Source organism: Punctularia strigosozonata (genome assembly GCF_000264995.1).
Source record: "Punctularia strigosozonata HHB-11173 SS5 unplaced genomic scaffold PUNSTscaffold_1, whole genome shotgun sequence".
Classification (NCBI taxonomy): domain Eukaryota; kingdom Fungi; phylum Basidiomycota; class Agaricomycetes; order Corticiales; family Punctulariaceae; genus Punctularia; species Punctularia strigosozonata.
Window position 1 is genome coordinate 460,880 of NW_006767433.1, and position 12,228 is coordinate 473,107.

The 12,228-nt window shown below is 57.0% G+C and overlaps 3 protein-coding genes across 3 annotated transcripts; 1 reads left to right on the forward strand and 2 right to left on the reverse strand.

The window, feature by feature from the left end:
- Positions 1-268: 268 nt before the first annotated feature.
- On the reverse strand, positions 269-3,417 carry PUNSTDRAFT_139866 (uncharacterized protein; the record flags this gene model as incomplete). The annotated part of the gene is made up of 12 exons (XM_007378102.1): positions 269-401; positions 462-1,487; positions 1,541-1,618; positions 1,678-1,726; positions 1,783-1,910; positions 1,977-2,314; positions 2,370-2,624; positions 2,681-2,839; positions 2,890-2,942; positions 2,996-3,199; positions 3,255-3,310; positions 3,364-3,417. The coding sequence occupies 11 exons, from the start codon at positions 3,415-3,417 to the stop codon at positions 471-473; spliced, it is 2,391 nt and encodes a 796-aa protein (XP_007378164.1). The 3' UTR covers positions 269-401; positions 462-470.
- A 2,718-nt stretch (positions 3,418-6,135) lies between these two features.
- PUNSTDRAFT_128935 (uncharacterized protein) lies at positions 6,136-6,550 on the reverse strand (the record flags this gene model as incomplete). The annotated part of the gene is made up of 3 exons (XM_007378103.1): positions 6,136-6,298; positions 6,364-6,469; positions 6,544-6,550. 3 exons carry the CDS (start codon positions 6,548-6,550, stop codon positions 6,136-6,138), a joined length of 276 nt encoding a protein of 91 aa, XP_007378165.1.
- A 2,102-nt stretch (positions 6,551-8,652) lies between these two features.
- Positions 8,653-10,243, forward strand: PUNSTDRAFT_56298 (TPR-like protein; the record flags this gene model as incomplete). Its single annotated transcript, XM_007378104.1, has 6 exons — positions 8,653-8,865; positions 9,031-9,180; positions 9,239-9,338; positions 9,395-9,567; positions 9,618-9,774; positions 9,831-10,243. Coding segments are annotated over 6 exons (1,206 nt in total), but the record flags the coding sequence as incomplete, so codon positions are not given.
- Between the last annotated feature and the right edge of the window lie 1,985 nt (positions 10,244-12,228).

Below are 12,228 nucleotides of genomic sequence, written 5' to 3' on the forward strand. Positions count from 1 at the left end.
GACCTTGTACGAGAAGGAGGAACCGATTCGTTGAGATGCCTCCCAGCCTTGGGCTATTACGGATACTCGGCTTGGCGATCTCCGCCCTGCAGGCCCACGAGCCCAGGGAACGCCCACGAAGGCTATATACCCGGAGATAGTCCTTCCTTTGAGGAATTTAACCGCGCAGGAGTACGTCGCACTGACCAAGCTGTATAGCTACAGTAAAGTGCAATAAATAAGACCGATGCTGTCTCTGCTGTAGAATGCACACGCGAATTTGTGTTGGTGACTATCTGTATATGGGGTGGATGAATTGTTGCAATGAATGAGCCGAACTGTGATCGGGTACGGTACTGTTGGGTGATTCTGATTCGAGAGAGTTCGCGCTGCATGAGGTATGCGGCAGCAAGGTCGTATGACTGATGCCAGTTCATGGGTAAGAGGACTGAATGTAACTTATGCTGCGATATGCGACTCACACCATCGTCTCAGGTTTGCCCTGCTGCGCCTCTCCCGCGGCCCCGCCCTCGGCTCCTCGCTCTCCACTGGCCACGGCCGCGGCCGCGACCTCGTCCACGGTTTCCATGTGCTTCAGCCGATGCATGTCGACGCGACGCCATCTTGACCACGACGGCTGAAGGCTCGAACGGATCCGCTGGTCCTCCGAACAAATATGAGTCCTGTTCGGCCGTTTGGAAATCTTCATAAAGAGAAGTGTACGACGGCCTCTTGAACGCCTCAGGCTCGAGCGACATTGCTCCCCGCTTCATCGGTGGGTCGAACAATGCTGAATCCATGTCGGCCGTCTGGGTTTGGAAGGGTTCTTCGGTCATATCCCAGGCCATGCGCACTGCGACGGGCGTGAGTGGAGGCGAGATCGGAACGAACGCCTGTATTTTCGTCTTCCTCAGCTCTGCCTCCCTGGCCGCCTCTGCATGTCTCTGCGCCTCCGCACGCTCCCGCTCACGCTTCTCGAACATTTGCCGTCTTTCGGTTTCCGCCGACCTGGCCTGCCTCCTTGCCTTCTCCTGCTCCCTCGCAAGCTGATCTACAGCCTCTTTCTCCATCCGTGCCCTGTGTGCGACATCGGCTCGTGCGCGCGCCTCTGCCTCCCGTCTGGCCCTCAGCTCTGCCTTTTGCTTCGCCTCTTCCTCTGTCTCCGCTCTATCGTGTCTAGCTTTCTCTTCTGCCTGTCGCTTGGCCTCCGCCTCCCGCTTTGCCTTCTCCTTGATCGCCTGTTGCTCATACCTCACACGCTCCTCCGCCTCCTTCCTTGACTTGGCTTCCGCCCTCTGCCTCGCCCTCTCCTCTAATGTGATTCGCTCCCTCTCCAACCTCTCCCTCTCGGCTGCTTCCGCCTGTTGCCGTTGCAGCTCCCGTAAACGTTCGCTTTCCGCTTCGGCTCTCCATGCTGCTTCCTGCTCGGCTCTTATCGCCGCGTCTCGTTGCATTTGCTCTTGTTCCGCCTTCTGCCTAGCCTCCTCTTCTATGCGCAAGCGTTCCGCCTAGAAGCAAGCGATGAGTTTGTGTGCGGCAGTCAAATATTGGTGTACGGCACCATCTCTCTGTCGCGCCGTTCCTGCTCCCGACGCTTGTTCTCTTCACTCTTGCGAAGATCGGCATCAACTCGTGCTTGCTATAATTGGAGGTATGCTCAGCTGATGCCCGTCGAGCGTGGAAGATAGGGGAGCGCACCTTTTCCGCCTCCTTCCGCAGCTTCGCTTCCTTGAGCTCTTTCTCCTCCCTAGAGAACATTCATCGTAAGTGAGAAAGACTCCGTACTATCGGGTGAAGTCCCACCTCTCACGCCGATTTCTTCGCAGACGCGCTTTCTTCGATTGACCCTCACCGAATCCCGGTGATGCGGAATCACTGTCCGCTTGCGAGCTTGAGGGTCTGCTGGGGAAGTCATATGGAACGAACCCGTTCTATTGTAATGCACGTCAAGGCAGCGTAAGCATGTAGTGTCTATGGAGCCGGCGTGGCAGGCGAACCTTTGTCAATAGCGCATCCTTAATCTTCGTGAGCGTCTGCCGCATGTCTTCGTCGGCTTTCTCCATCTCATTCTCGATTATCGACCAGCATCTCGTGACATCATGAACCGGCGCAGGCTTCACCAAGAGAGCCACTAGGTGAGCCAGCGTGTCTACATCTTTCGCATGAGATACAGAGCCCATCGCGAGCTGGAGCGGCGTCTGCCCATTCTCCGCCGCCTTCGACGGATGGCAGCGCTGGATGTCGATGAAGTATTTGACGGCCTCCAAGTTGCCGTACTTCGCTGCGACATGGAACGGCGTTAATTTTTCGCCGTTAAGACAGGTCAAGTCAGCTCCTGTCGTAGATGTCGTCAGACCCCCTACTATGTTAGAATCGATGGGGGAGCTTACGCCGAGACTCAACGAGGAAGTTCAAAATGTCGGCATCGCCTTTGCGCGCAGCGACGTGCAGAATCCTATCGAAACCGTCTTTTCCGGCGTTGACATCGATGTCATATTGCTCGATTACCGATCTCATCGTTATGAAATCGCCGGCATGGCCGGCCGTCATCGCACGACCACGAGCTTGCTGGCGCTCCCGGCTCATCGCGATCTCCTCTTTCCTCGTACGGAGCAGCTCAGCCTCTTCCGCTGCCAATTGCTTCTCTGGGTAACAAAGCATGTCAGATGTCATCGAATGGCAGCTAAGCCGATCTACGCACCCCACCGTCGCACGCGCGCGGCGTACTCTTCATTGACCTTAGCCTGCGCCTGACGAGTATAACGTTGATTCTCTTGGCGGCCTTGTTGCTCGGAAACCCAAAATGGGCTGAAGCCATAAACGCCCGATCCCGACGCGCCTTGCCGTTGTCGCCTGAAGCCTGTCTCCGAGGATTAGGCGGTGGTAGCGGGTAGAGACGCAGCAACGCACGTGCGCGTTGTCTTCTATCGTGACGGTTTGCCATCTCTTCGTCGAATTGGTATCTGTAGAGGTCTGTGTCATGTCAATATCCTGGGACGGAAGGGAGCATACTCACACGCAGAAGAACAGGAACTCTTCCATATCCATCTTGAACATATATTGAGCGAAACTCCTGGCTGTAAAATGGCCATGGTTGCCACTGAATTCCATCTCCTCACTGGCAGCCGGGTCTTCGTAATGCTCTTGCAGGATTTCCCAAGCTGCGCCTACTTCCTGGAAGCGCTCAGTTGCCTCTGCATCCCCATAGCATCGATCAGGACTACAGTGTTCGGTCAAAAGGAGGTCGCAGAGGCGTTACTGAGATGCAGACTGACTGATGCTTCAAGGCGAGCTTCTTGTAGACAAGTTTGGCCTCATCGAAGTCCACATCCTAACGCATTGGTCAGTGGTATGGGATGAGGCCTAACGTATGATGTCAAGTACCGGAGTAAGTCCCAGTGTTCTGAAGGCATCCGATATGTGTTGTTTTAGAACCATAGCGATGGGAGGAGCCTTGTCCAAGATACGGTCAAGCGCTGCAGCGACCCCTAAGGCCTAAGCCATCCCGCTTCGAAGTGTAGTACACGTGCTGTCACAGGCCATCACGGCTGTGACATGCGCGCCTGCTTCGGCATTCTCCTCGCCGAGCAACTCGAGGCGCGGCAATGCTGTTGCAATGATGCTGCATTGCTGCAGGCCACTCCCACCCGAAAACGCTAAAGGCTTCGATAGAGCAGGATTCATCAAGGCGAGCGTGGCATACACACGATCAATGTCCAATACAGTGTTTTGACCCATTAACATCCGCCGTTTATGTCCTAGGTTGCTCTGATTTAGGTATCGATCTCCAGAAGCCCAATTGACTGACATGAATCACTCATGATTTTCTCCGATTGAAGCTTCAGAGGTTTTAACCTCTGTAACGTGATCAGCACCCCTTTATCCTAAGGTACTAGCGAAGTATCATGGAAGAAGTAGCTCTCGCTCTGGCGGACCGTTCTAGGTACGTGGCATGCCGAGGCTGCTCCCCTTCTATGTATAACGCCGCATCATCGTCTAGATTGCCATATGAAGTGTCGCACGTCTCCGCTGGCCTTCTCGGCGTGCCACGCCTCCTGTTTCTTCCCTTGGTTCCACACGCATTTGATGCCGCACGATCGGAAGATCACCGTGTACGCAAATGGCATCGCAGAGCATCGTGGGATCAAAGGATGTCACCGTGATGAATTGCTGCGAGCGAACCTATTCCAGACCTCCCGGAAGGGGGTGGGAAGGCTGTTCAAGGCAGTTGCTTCCTGGAATAGGATCCATGATTACCGGTATACCGCTCAGAGAGCGTGGTTGTTGCTTCCGCCGCAATTCTCACCACCGCTACCAGAATGACCAAGCCGTATCGTCATGCAGTCGAGCAAGCGATGATCGAAATTTCAGGATTGAGGATCGCGGACATTGTTTACCACGAAGTACCAGCCAAATGCCCAGTATCCAGCATATACCACCACGCCGTATGATTTTGCCAATAGGAGTCAAAACTTCCTTCTCACACTCTTCGTTAGTTCGGCAGATCCCATGAGGCGGCTTGATTCTCTCCAAGGCGCCGCTAGGGTAGTTTCCCTATCTCTAATCATCTCAGGAGGCTGCGGAACTGCATAATTCACGGTAAGTCGAATGAAATATTCGACAATACCGACTACAGACGGCTGTCTTGTTTACCTGACTGAAGCTTCTTCACGATGATCATCGACTCGCGTCATCCCGTATGTTTGTTCTTACATACGCTCCTCCTACATCCCACACCCACGAGCCGGCCAATAAGCTTACCGGAGAAAACTCGCAGCAACCGCACGTCAGATTCATCGGCTGAAAGCGTCCCATGGGACAAGCACTGCCACTTGCAATCATCGGACTAGGTTGCGGCCCAGATATCAAGGAATCTTTACTGCGGACGTGCGAAAATAGTGTTTTGTTTAGCCCACTATACCTGATTCGATGGGAATGTGCGCCCGCCCGGGTGTGTATAGAAGCCGAGAGTAGTGAGTTCTGTGATGTCGCCCGCCCATGTCAGTGGTGCAGTACCCGGTCGCTCTTGAAGCTTCCACTTGATGGCAGTTCGGAACGATGTGCCGTACGATACAGTTGTTCTATGGTGCGTGGCAGTAATCTAACCTCTTTCGTATCGCAACCGCGGTAATTTGAGACTCGGGAAAGCGGCAATAATTACTGGAGGTCAAGCGCCTCGGCCCCCAAAAGCGGGCAATCGCCTCCTCTCCTTGCTTTCCGTACGGCCGGAGCGTGCATAGAATGGGTATGGCACTTCTCCGAAGTCGAGTGCACGATCCCCTAATGCCCGGCATACACATGTAGTACCTGAGGGACGGCCGCCAAAGCATCTGCGCAATGGAAGTCGTTGGTTCATCCGCAGTATTCCCAAGTCCATTAACGGCGTATGGGGTTCCGCTAACACGGCCACTCTTCGCTGCGAGAGACTGCACTTCGCTCCCACCATTCAGAACACAAAGTCGGAGGTCGGCGTTCGGCAATATCAACGGTGAACGCTAGTGAACGCCGCGTAATATCAAAACGTTCGTCCATGTCTCCGTTCTCCGCGAAGGCATGTCCTACGTTTCCAACCCAACGCCAACCAATAAGTATAGACCTAATCTTGCTGCATTCTGAGAATCAAGAGGTCTTCTGAGCGGCCTTCTCTCGAGCTTGTTCGCGTCCTATAGTCAGGCCGGCAACCGGTGACCCTGTGCCCACGGGATCCTCGGATCATCAAGCTTCTCCTTCATACCGTATATCAGACTGCATATGACTTACGCAGACCTTGACGCGGTCTCAAGAAGCAAGCAAGTCCCCGCCCGAAGTTTTCCTGGTCGCGCGATAGGTCGAGGTGGTTCTATGACATAAGTTAGGTAACACCGTCGAGTCTCCGTACGTATCGGACGGCACGCGTCGATGTAGCAGGCACCGGAAAGCCATATAGGTGCATCATCGATGGTCGCAGTGGCGATGAATCTGCACTCAGAGAGGTTCGAGCCTAGGCTGGTTGATAACGTATTTCATAGAAAGCAGATGAAAGGTATACAGAGCGCACATATAGAGCAATAAAACGAGAATTGCAGGCCACAGGAGTTGGACGAACGGCCTAGACACGCCACGAGATCGCGCAAGAACTCTGGCAGAGGTCGCAGCCGAGAGGGCTCCCAATCGTTGCTATTTCTTCGTGCCACCACCGGCTGCTGCTGCTGCTGCTGCTCGCGCTTCCTCTGCTTTCTGTAAGGGTTTAGCGATCGAAATCTGAGCGCTGCTGCGAGTCACGACGCGAAGTGGCGGGGAGAACTTCACCTTCTGTTTTTCTCGCAATGCTGCAGCATCCCTGTAAGCGAGTTCACATATGAGAGAGACCGAACGACGGTTGTTGGTACGTTGAGGGTGACTTACGCCTCTTTCCGCTTCTGTAGACTTGCCGCTGATTCCTTCTTGCCTTTGTTCTGCGCGGCCTGCTTTTTTGCGTTCTTTTCACGGGCGAGTTCGCGCTGGTTACCTCCTGCACAGTCACATGACGGTAATTGTCGATCGCGATGCTCGCAAGGTTCAGAAATGGTGAGAAAAGGCACTTACGGGTCATCGTGTACGGGAGGATAGCGATGAACGTTATCGTAAACGGCAAACGATGAATCTTGCTGGCATTTCCCACGACCACGTGGTGAAACCTCGCTTACCGGCGTAGCGACCCTGACCGCTATCCCGCGGCTCTTGTGAACCGTTCCTTCAGGCAGACGAATGCATGAGAAGCAAGCATATGCTAACGACTTCGATATTTCGGCGTGCACCCCCGTTGGACAGCGACTATTCCGGTTAGGGGCAAGTCACGATCTTCAACTGAATCAACATCGCTTCCCGATGACTGTTCAACACCTCTCACTGGCGCCCTCAAGATGCCATCTCATTCCATATCTGGCCCCCACATTCGCAGCCTACTTGGGCTCAGCAGACCCTGATACACGCGCTTGGCTGGAGGCCCAGAGCATGACCATAAGAGGAGAAAACGCGTTAGCCATCTGTCGTCAAAGGCACAGTTGTCTCGGCCTCATCAGTGGCGGCTGCATCGGAATATTCCAGACCAGGGCGCTCGATCCGGAAGGGAACCCCGATAGCGAAGCACACAGTGGCCATCACCGCGGCACCGACATCTGTTCGCCCGGGAATTCGAAGTGGGAACGCGAATATAAGATGCCAGGCTTTCGTGCCGAGGAGATCGGGAGGAGCCGGTCGCGTAAAGGGAACCCGCGGCACGGACCAGGGGTTTAAGGTGGTCGGTGGGCTTTATGCACAACCCCACCCGCAAGGTTATTTTATCGGCTTCTGCGTTCTTATCAGGAAGGGGACAGAAGATGGAAGTAGCCAGGCTCACACATGCTCCGCAACACGAAGGGCGCGTGACGGACCGATGAAGCCTGATGACAGACGGGCTATATGAACATGTGCTGCAATTAGCACAACGATTGCTTCGCAGTTGACGTGAGCAGGTAGATCTCAGATGGGCTGTGAAATGCCCTGCGTCAGTGGGCATTGGTCCCGAATGTCGGCGCCAGACCGTGGAGCTTGATTGACTCTTATCGTCTCACCGAGTCTGACCTGCTGGCGCCCTTGAAACTCGGGCGAATCAAAATAGCAGGCAAAGCGCTGCCAATTGGAGTGATCCCAGATCAGGCGCCAGCGCGGCGGTCGCGTCTGCGGCGGTCGGCGGTAACCCGCATCGCGTGTTCACCGCCCTGTTCTGAACCCCCGTCGACGTTCCACGCCATCAAAGCGATGCTCTCTGCCTTTGACGGACATCGGAAGCGGATGCCTATGGCAAATGACTCCCAGGCTCGGACCGAAGCCTTCGGAGAATTCAAATCGGCCCAGACAGCCGTCACGTGCCGTTGCAGATCGGTGAGGGCATGAAGGTTCTGCCAAGCTTCTGTTAATTCGATTTCTCCGGCCTCCTGTGGCAACCGAGAAGCTCAGGCGATTTCGTATCAATGTCATGCGCGGACCGAGCCGTTGGATCCTTGCGCGATGGGTTGTGCGTGGGGCGAAACGTTCTCCGAAAGCGTTCACTGGACGCAAGCTGGTGCGCCACGCCGCAGGTTAAAGAAAGATGAGCGTGTTCCCAACAAGGAAGGCACCGCGACGGCGCCTGCGGGGTGGTTTTGTTACCGGAAGTCCATGTGCGAAATGATGATATTTAAATTACCGAATCCCCAGGCACGCGGCGAAGAAGTCGAGTGACGAGATACATCTCGTGAAGCGATCGCTTGCGATCCGCCATCTGGCTTCAAATTCCGCAGACCTCCATATATACCCCCGGCTCCAGGTACTGACGACCTTTTGCCCCCTCCACCACCCGCTCGTCCTTCCCGCCGGTATCCCTTCCCCTCCCTCTCCCTCCGCGTCCGCACTCGGCCTTTGCGATGGCGATGCGACATACCCCTCGTCAATCCGAGCGCGAGCGCGATGTGAGGCTACATGACGTCCACCCCCATGCGCACGTCCTGGGGCCCCCTGGTGGGCACGGCCCCGGCCACCCGCCCCCTCACATGAATGGAGGCATGCCAACGCCAGGCGCGCTCGTCAACGGACCACCACATCCCGCGCACCAGATGGTCTCCCCGACGGTGGTGCCGGCGCCAGCGAACGGCGGGCAGCCTGTGCCCCCGTCCATCCAGAAGCTCGCCTCGGCCAATGAACAAACGTGGCTTCTCATCGGTGGGTTGCTTACTTCAGCGATGCTTCTTAGGCCTGTCTCACCTGCCGCCAGGCCGGGTCGCGGAGCAGATGGGGGATTTGGAACACGCGCTGTCGGCCTATGAGAACGCGCTTCGTCACAACCCGATGTCCCTTTCGGGCTTAACGCAGGTCGCGGGCATCGCCCGCATCAAGGAAAACTACCCAAAGGTGCGCTTCTCCATTCCACGCCTGCTTCGAGAAGCGGTCGCCCGTGTTCCCCCGCCTTCGGCGGCGAAGGCCCGGGTTTCCGCCGATGCCGCGCCGTCCACGTGCTTTGATCGCCCGATCTCAGATTCAGGGTCAGTTCATATCGCTGATCACACTTATCAACAGGCTGTAGAGTTCTTCCAACGCGCGCTCACCATCCAGCAGGACAACGGCGAAGTATGGAGCGCGCTCGGCCACTGCTACCTCATGCAGGACGACCTCCAGAAGGCGTACGCAGCCTATCAGCAAGCCCTCTATCTTCTCCCCAACCCGAAGGTTAGCGTTATACTCCGTGTTGGAGCCACCGCCGTCTGACGCCGTTGTTGATCAGGAGGACCCCAAACTGTGGTATGGCATCGGAATATTGTACGACAGATACGGTTCATTGGATCACGCCGAAGAGGCGTTCGCGTCCGTGCTCCGGATGGACAAAGGTATGGGTATGTTGGTATGGCACCTTGCACTCGTTCTCCTCATCATGCCGCCCCAGAGTTCGACAAAGCCAACGAGATCCTCTTCCGTCTCGGCATCATCTACAAGCAGCAGGCCAAGTATGACGACAGTCTCGATTGCTTCGATAAGATCTTGCGGAATCCGCCGAGCCCTCTCGCCCACGCGGACATTTGGTTCCAAATCGGCCACGTTTACGAACAGCAGAAAGACGTACGCGCTCTGGTTCTATCGCTTTGTTCGTCGTTCATATTACCATGCAGTTCATGAGGGCCAAGGATGCCTACGAGCGTGTCGTCGCCGAAAATCCCAACCACGCCAAGGTCCTGCAGCAGCTCGGATGGCTGTACCACCAAGACGGCTCCTCGTTCCAGAATCAGGATCTCGCCATCCAATATCTCACGAAGAGCCTCGAAGCGGGTGAGTGGAAAGCCATCGAGGTTTCCAAACCCATCGACTGACGTCATTCTCTTTAGATCCCTCCGATGCCCAGAGCTGGTACCTACTTGGCCGCGCCTATATGGCAGGCCAGAAATACAATAAGGCATACGAAGCGTACCAACAGGCCGTCTACCGCGAAGGCAGGAATCCCACCTTCTGGTGCTCCATCGGTGTCCTTTATTTCCAGATCAACCAGTACCGCGACGCGCTGGACGCTTACTCGCGGGCGATCCGGATCAACCCTTACATCTCTGAGGTCTGGTTCGACCTCGGCAGTCTCTACGAGAGCTGCAACAACCAGATCTCGGACGCCATCGACGCTTACGCCCGGGCCGCCGAGTTGGACCCCAATAACGGCGTCATCAGGCAGCGACTTGAACTGTTGCGGAATGCGAAAGCGACTGGCAACCCCCTGCCAGCCGCGCCAGGCCCTCAAGATGTCCATCCCACTGCGTACGCCAGCGCTGTGGTACCACCGCCTGGCCCCCCGATGCTCCTTCAAGCGGGTCCTGGCGGGGCTCGTCCTCTCTTCCGACCAGACTCTCGCGGACCGATGGAGGGTGGTACGCTGCTGCCGTTGCCACAAGCGCCTATGCAAGGGCGCAACTCGCCCGGGCCGTTCCGCGGCGGCCCTCCCCCGCCGGTGATACTGGACGAATCGCGAACACCCCACGGACCGAATACCCTTGCCCCCATGGAGGTCGATCGCCCGCCGATTGCTCGGCATCCTACGGGTGGTTCGGTTTCTGATCGTGACGGCCCGTCACGAGGTCCTCCGGGCCCAGGTGTACTCCTTCATCATCCCGTACCCCAGCAGCAATTCGCGGAAGATATGCGGCATGCCCCGCCCCCTGATAACTACCGAGGCTCTATCCGCGGTGGACCCTCCACTTCGGTGTCTCCGCCCCCTCACAGCCGGCAACGTTCGCCTGGATCGATCCCGCTTGCTTCGTACGCGTCGCGAGGCCCGGTTGGTCCTGGGCAGAATCCCGATGCCTCTCGCCCACCTTATAGCTACGACCCTGACGTCAGCAGGGATCATCCCTTTGATCGTAGGAGAATGCCGAGTGAGCGCGAATGGGATGAGCGGGAACAACGTCGCACCTCCTCGAACCACCCTTATCCGCCGCCGAATTTCTATGGAGAGCCCCATGGCCCGCCTCACGCGCCGTCACCCGCTCAGAGTGTTCGAGGGCGTGGACGCAGCCCTCAAGGTTTGCGCGAGCGTAGCGAATCCGCCAGGTCTCCTCGCGCTCCTCATCATCGGACATCAAGCGGCTACTGGGACCCTAGGCAGCCTCAATCCGCGCCTCAGCAAGGGCATCATTCGTACGGTCGCCCGTCGCCGCCCGGGTCGGTCAATGGGATGCAAACTGAACCATCAGGACGGCGCCATGATCCGCGATTTGATGCGCATCCTCGCGAGTATGAGCGGGACATCGATATGCGCTCCGACTCGCGCAGTTACGCGGGCTCGCCAGATGCTCAGCGCGCTATGCGTGGCCCCCCTCCCCCTCACCTCATGAACGGCAGCATGCGCGGTTCGGAATCTCCTCATGTCGGTTCCATGCAGGCCCCGGATGCTAAAGGTCGCAAACGTCCAGCGAAGGATAAGGATGCCGAGAGCGACACCGCATCCAAAAAGGATCGTAAGCGACGCGCGCCGTCGAAACGCGTCAAGGAGGAGGCATCTCGTGCGGGCTCTCCTAAGCCCCCTTTCTCGGCTGATGGCCCGCCTTCACAGCACCACGTGCACTCTTTCAAGGTGAAGCCGACCGGTACTCCCGAGCCTAGCAGCTCGAGCGCATCCAGGTCGAACGGATCCGTCCAGCCCTCACCGACGACCGCTGCGCCTCCTTCACGGGTGGTTGATGAGGACTATGACGAGGGCGTCGCGGACACCTTGTTGGGGCTGTCCCAGTATCGGGAACAAGGCGCCGCATCCGCCACCCAAGTCGGCCCGGGGACGTCTGGCGCATCGGCCCGTCCTACGCACTCCCACCGCGGCTCTATATCTTCAACTGTTAGTCATACCTCGCCCCCTCACCACGGGGTGAACCTCAAGCGTCCCATGAGTCCCCGGTCGGACGAGACGAGCGACAACAAGCGTGCTCGAGTCGAGCCAGCCCCGAGAAGGCGCTCCTCTGACGGCCGCACGCCTGGACCCTCGACAAGGCCGTCTCCCATCCCATTCCGTCAACAGCCATCGCAACACAATTCACCTGAGGAGCGATCCATGCCATTGACGATGCACCCTTTGGATCGCACCGGTACCCACTCCTTCGCCGGCAGTCCAAGAAACGCCCCTCTGCAAGTTGTCTTGCCTCCCCATCCGCGACCCATCGGTACTGGAATGTCGGCCCATGCCCAGGTTTCACTACCCCCCATGAATCCCCGCTCTCCCTCGAACCAACCCTCGCCTGCAGCGGAGGA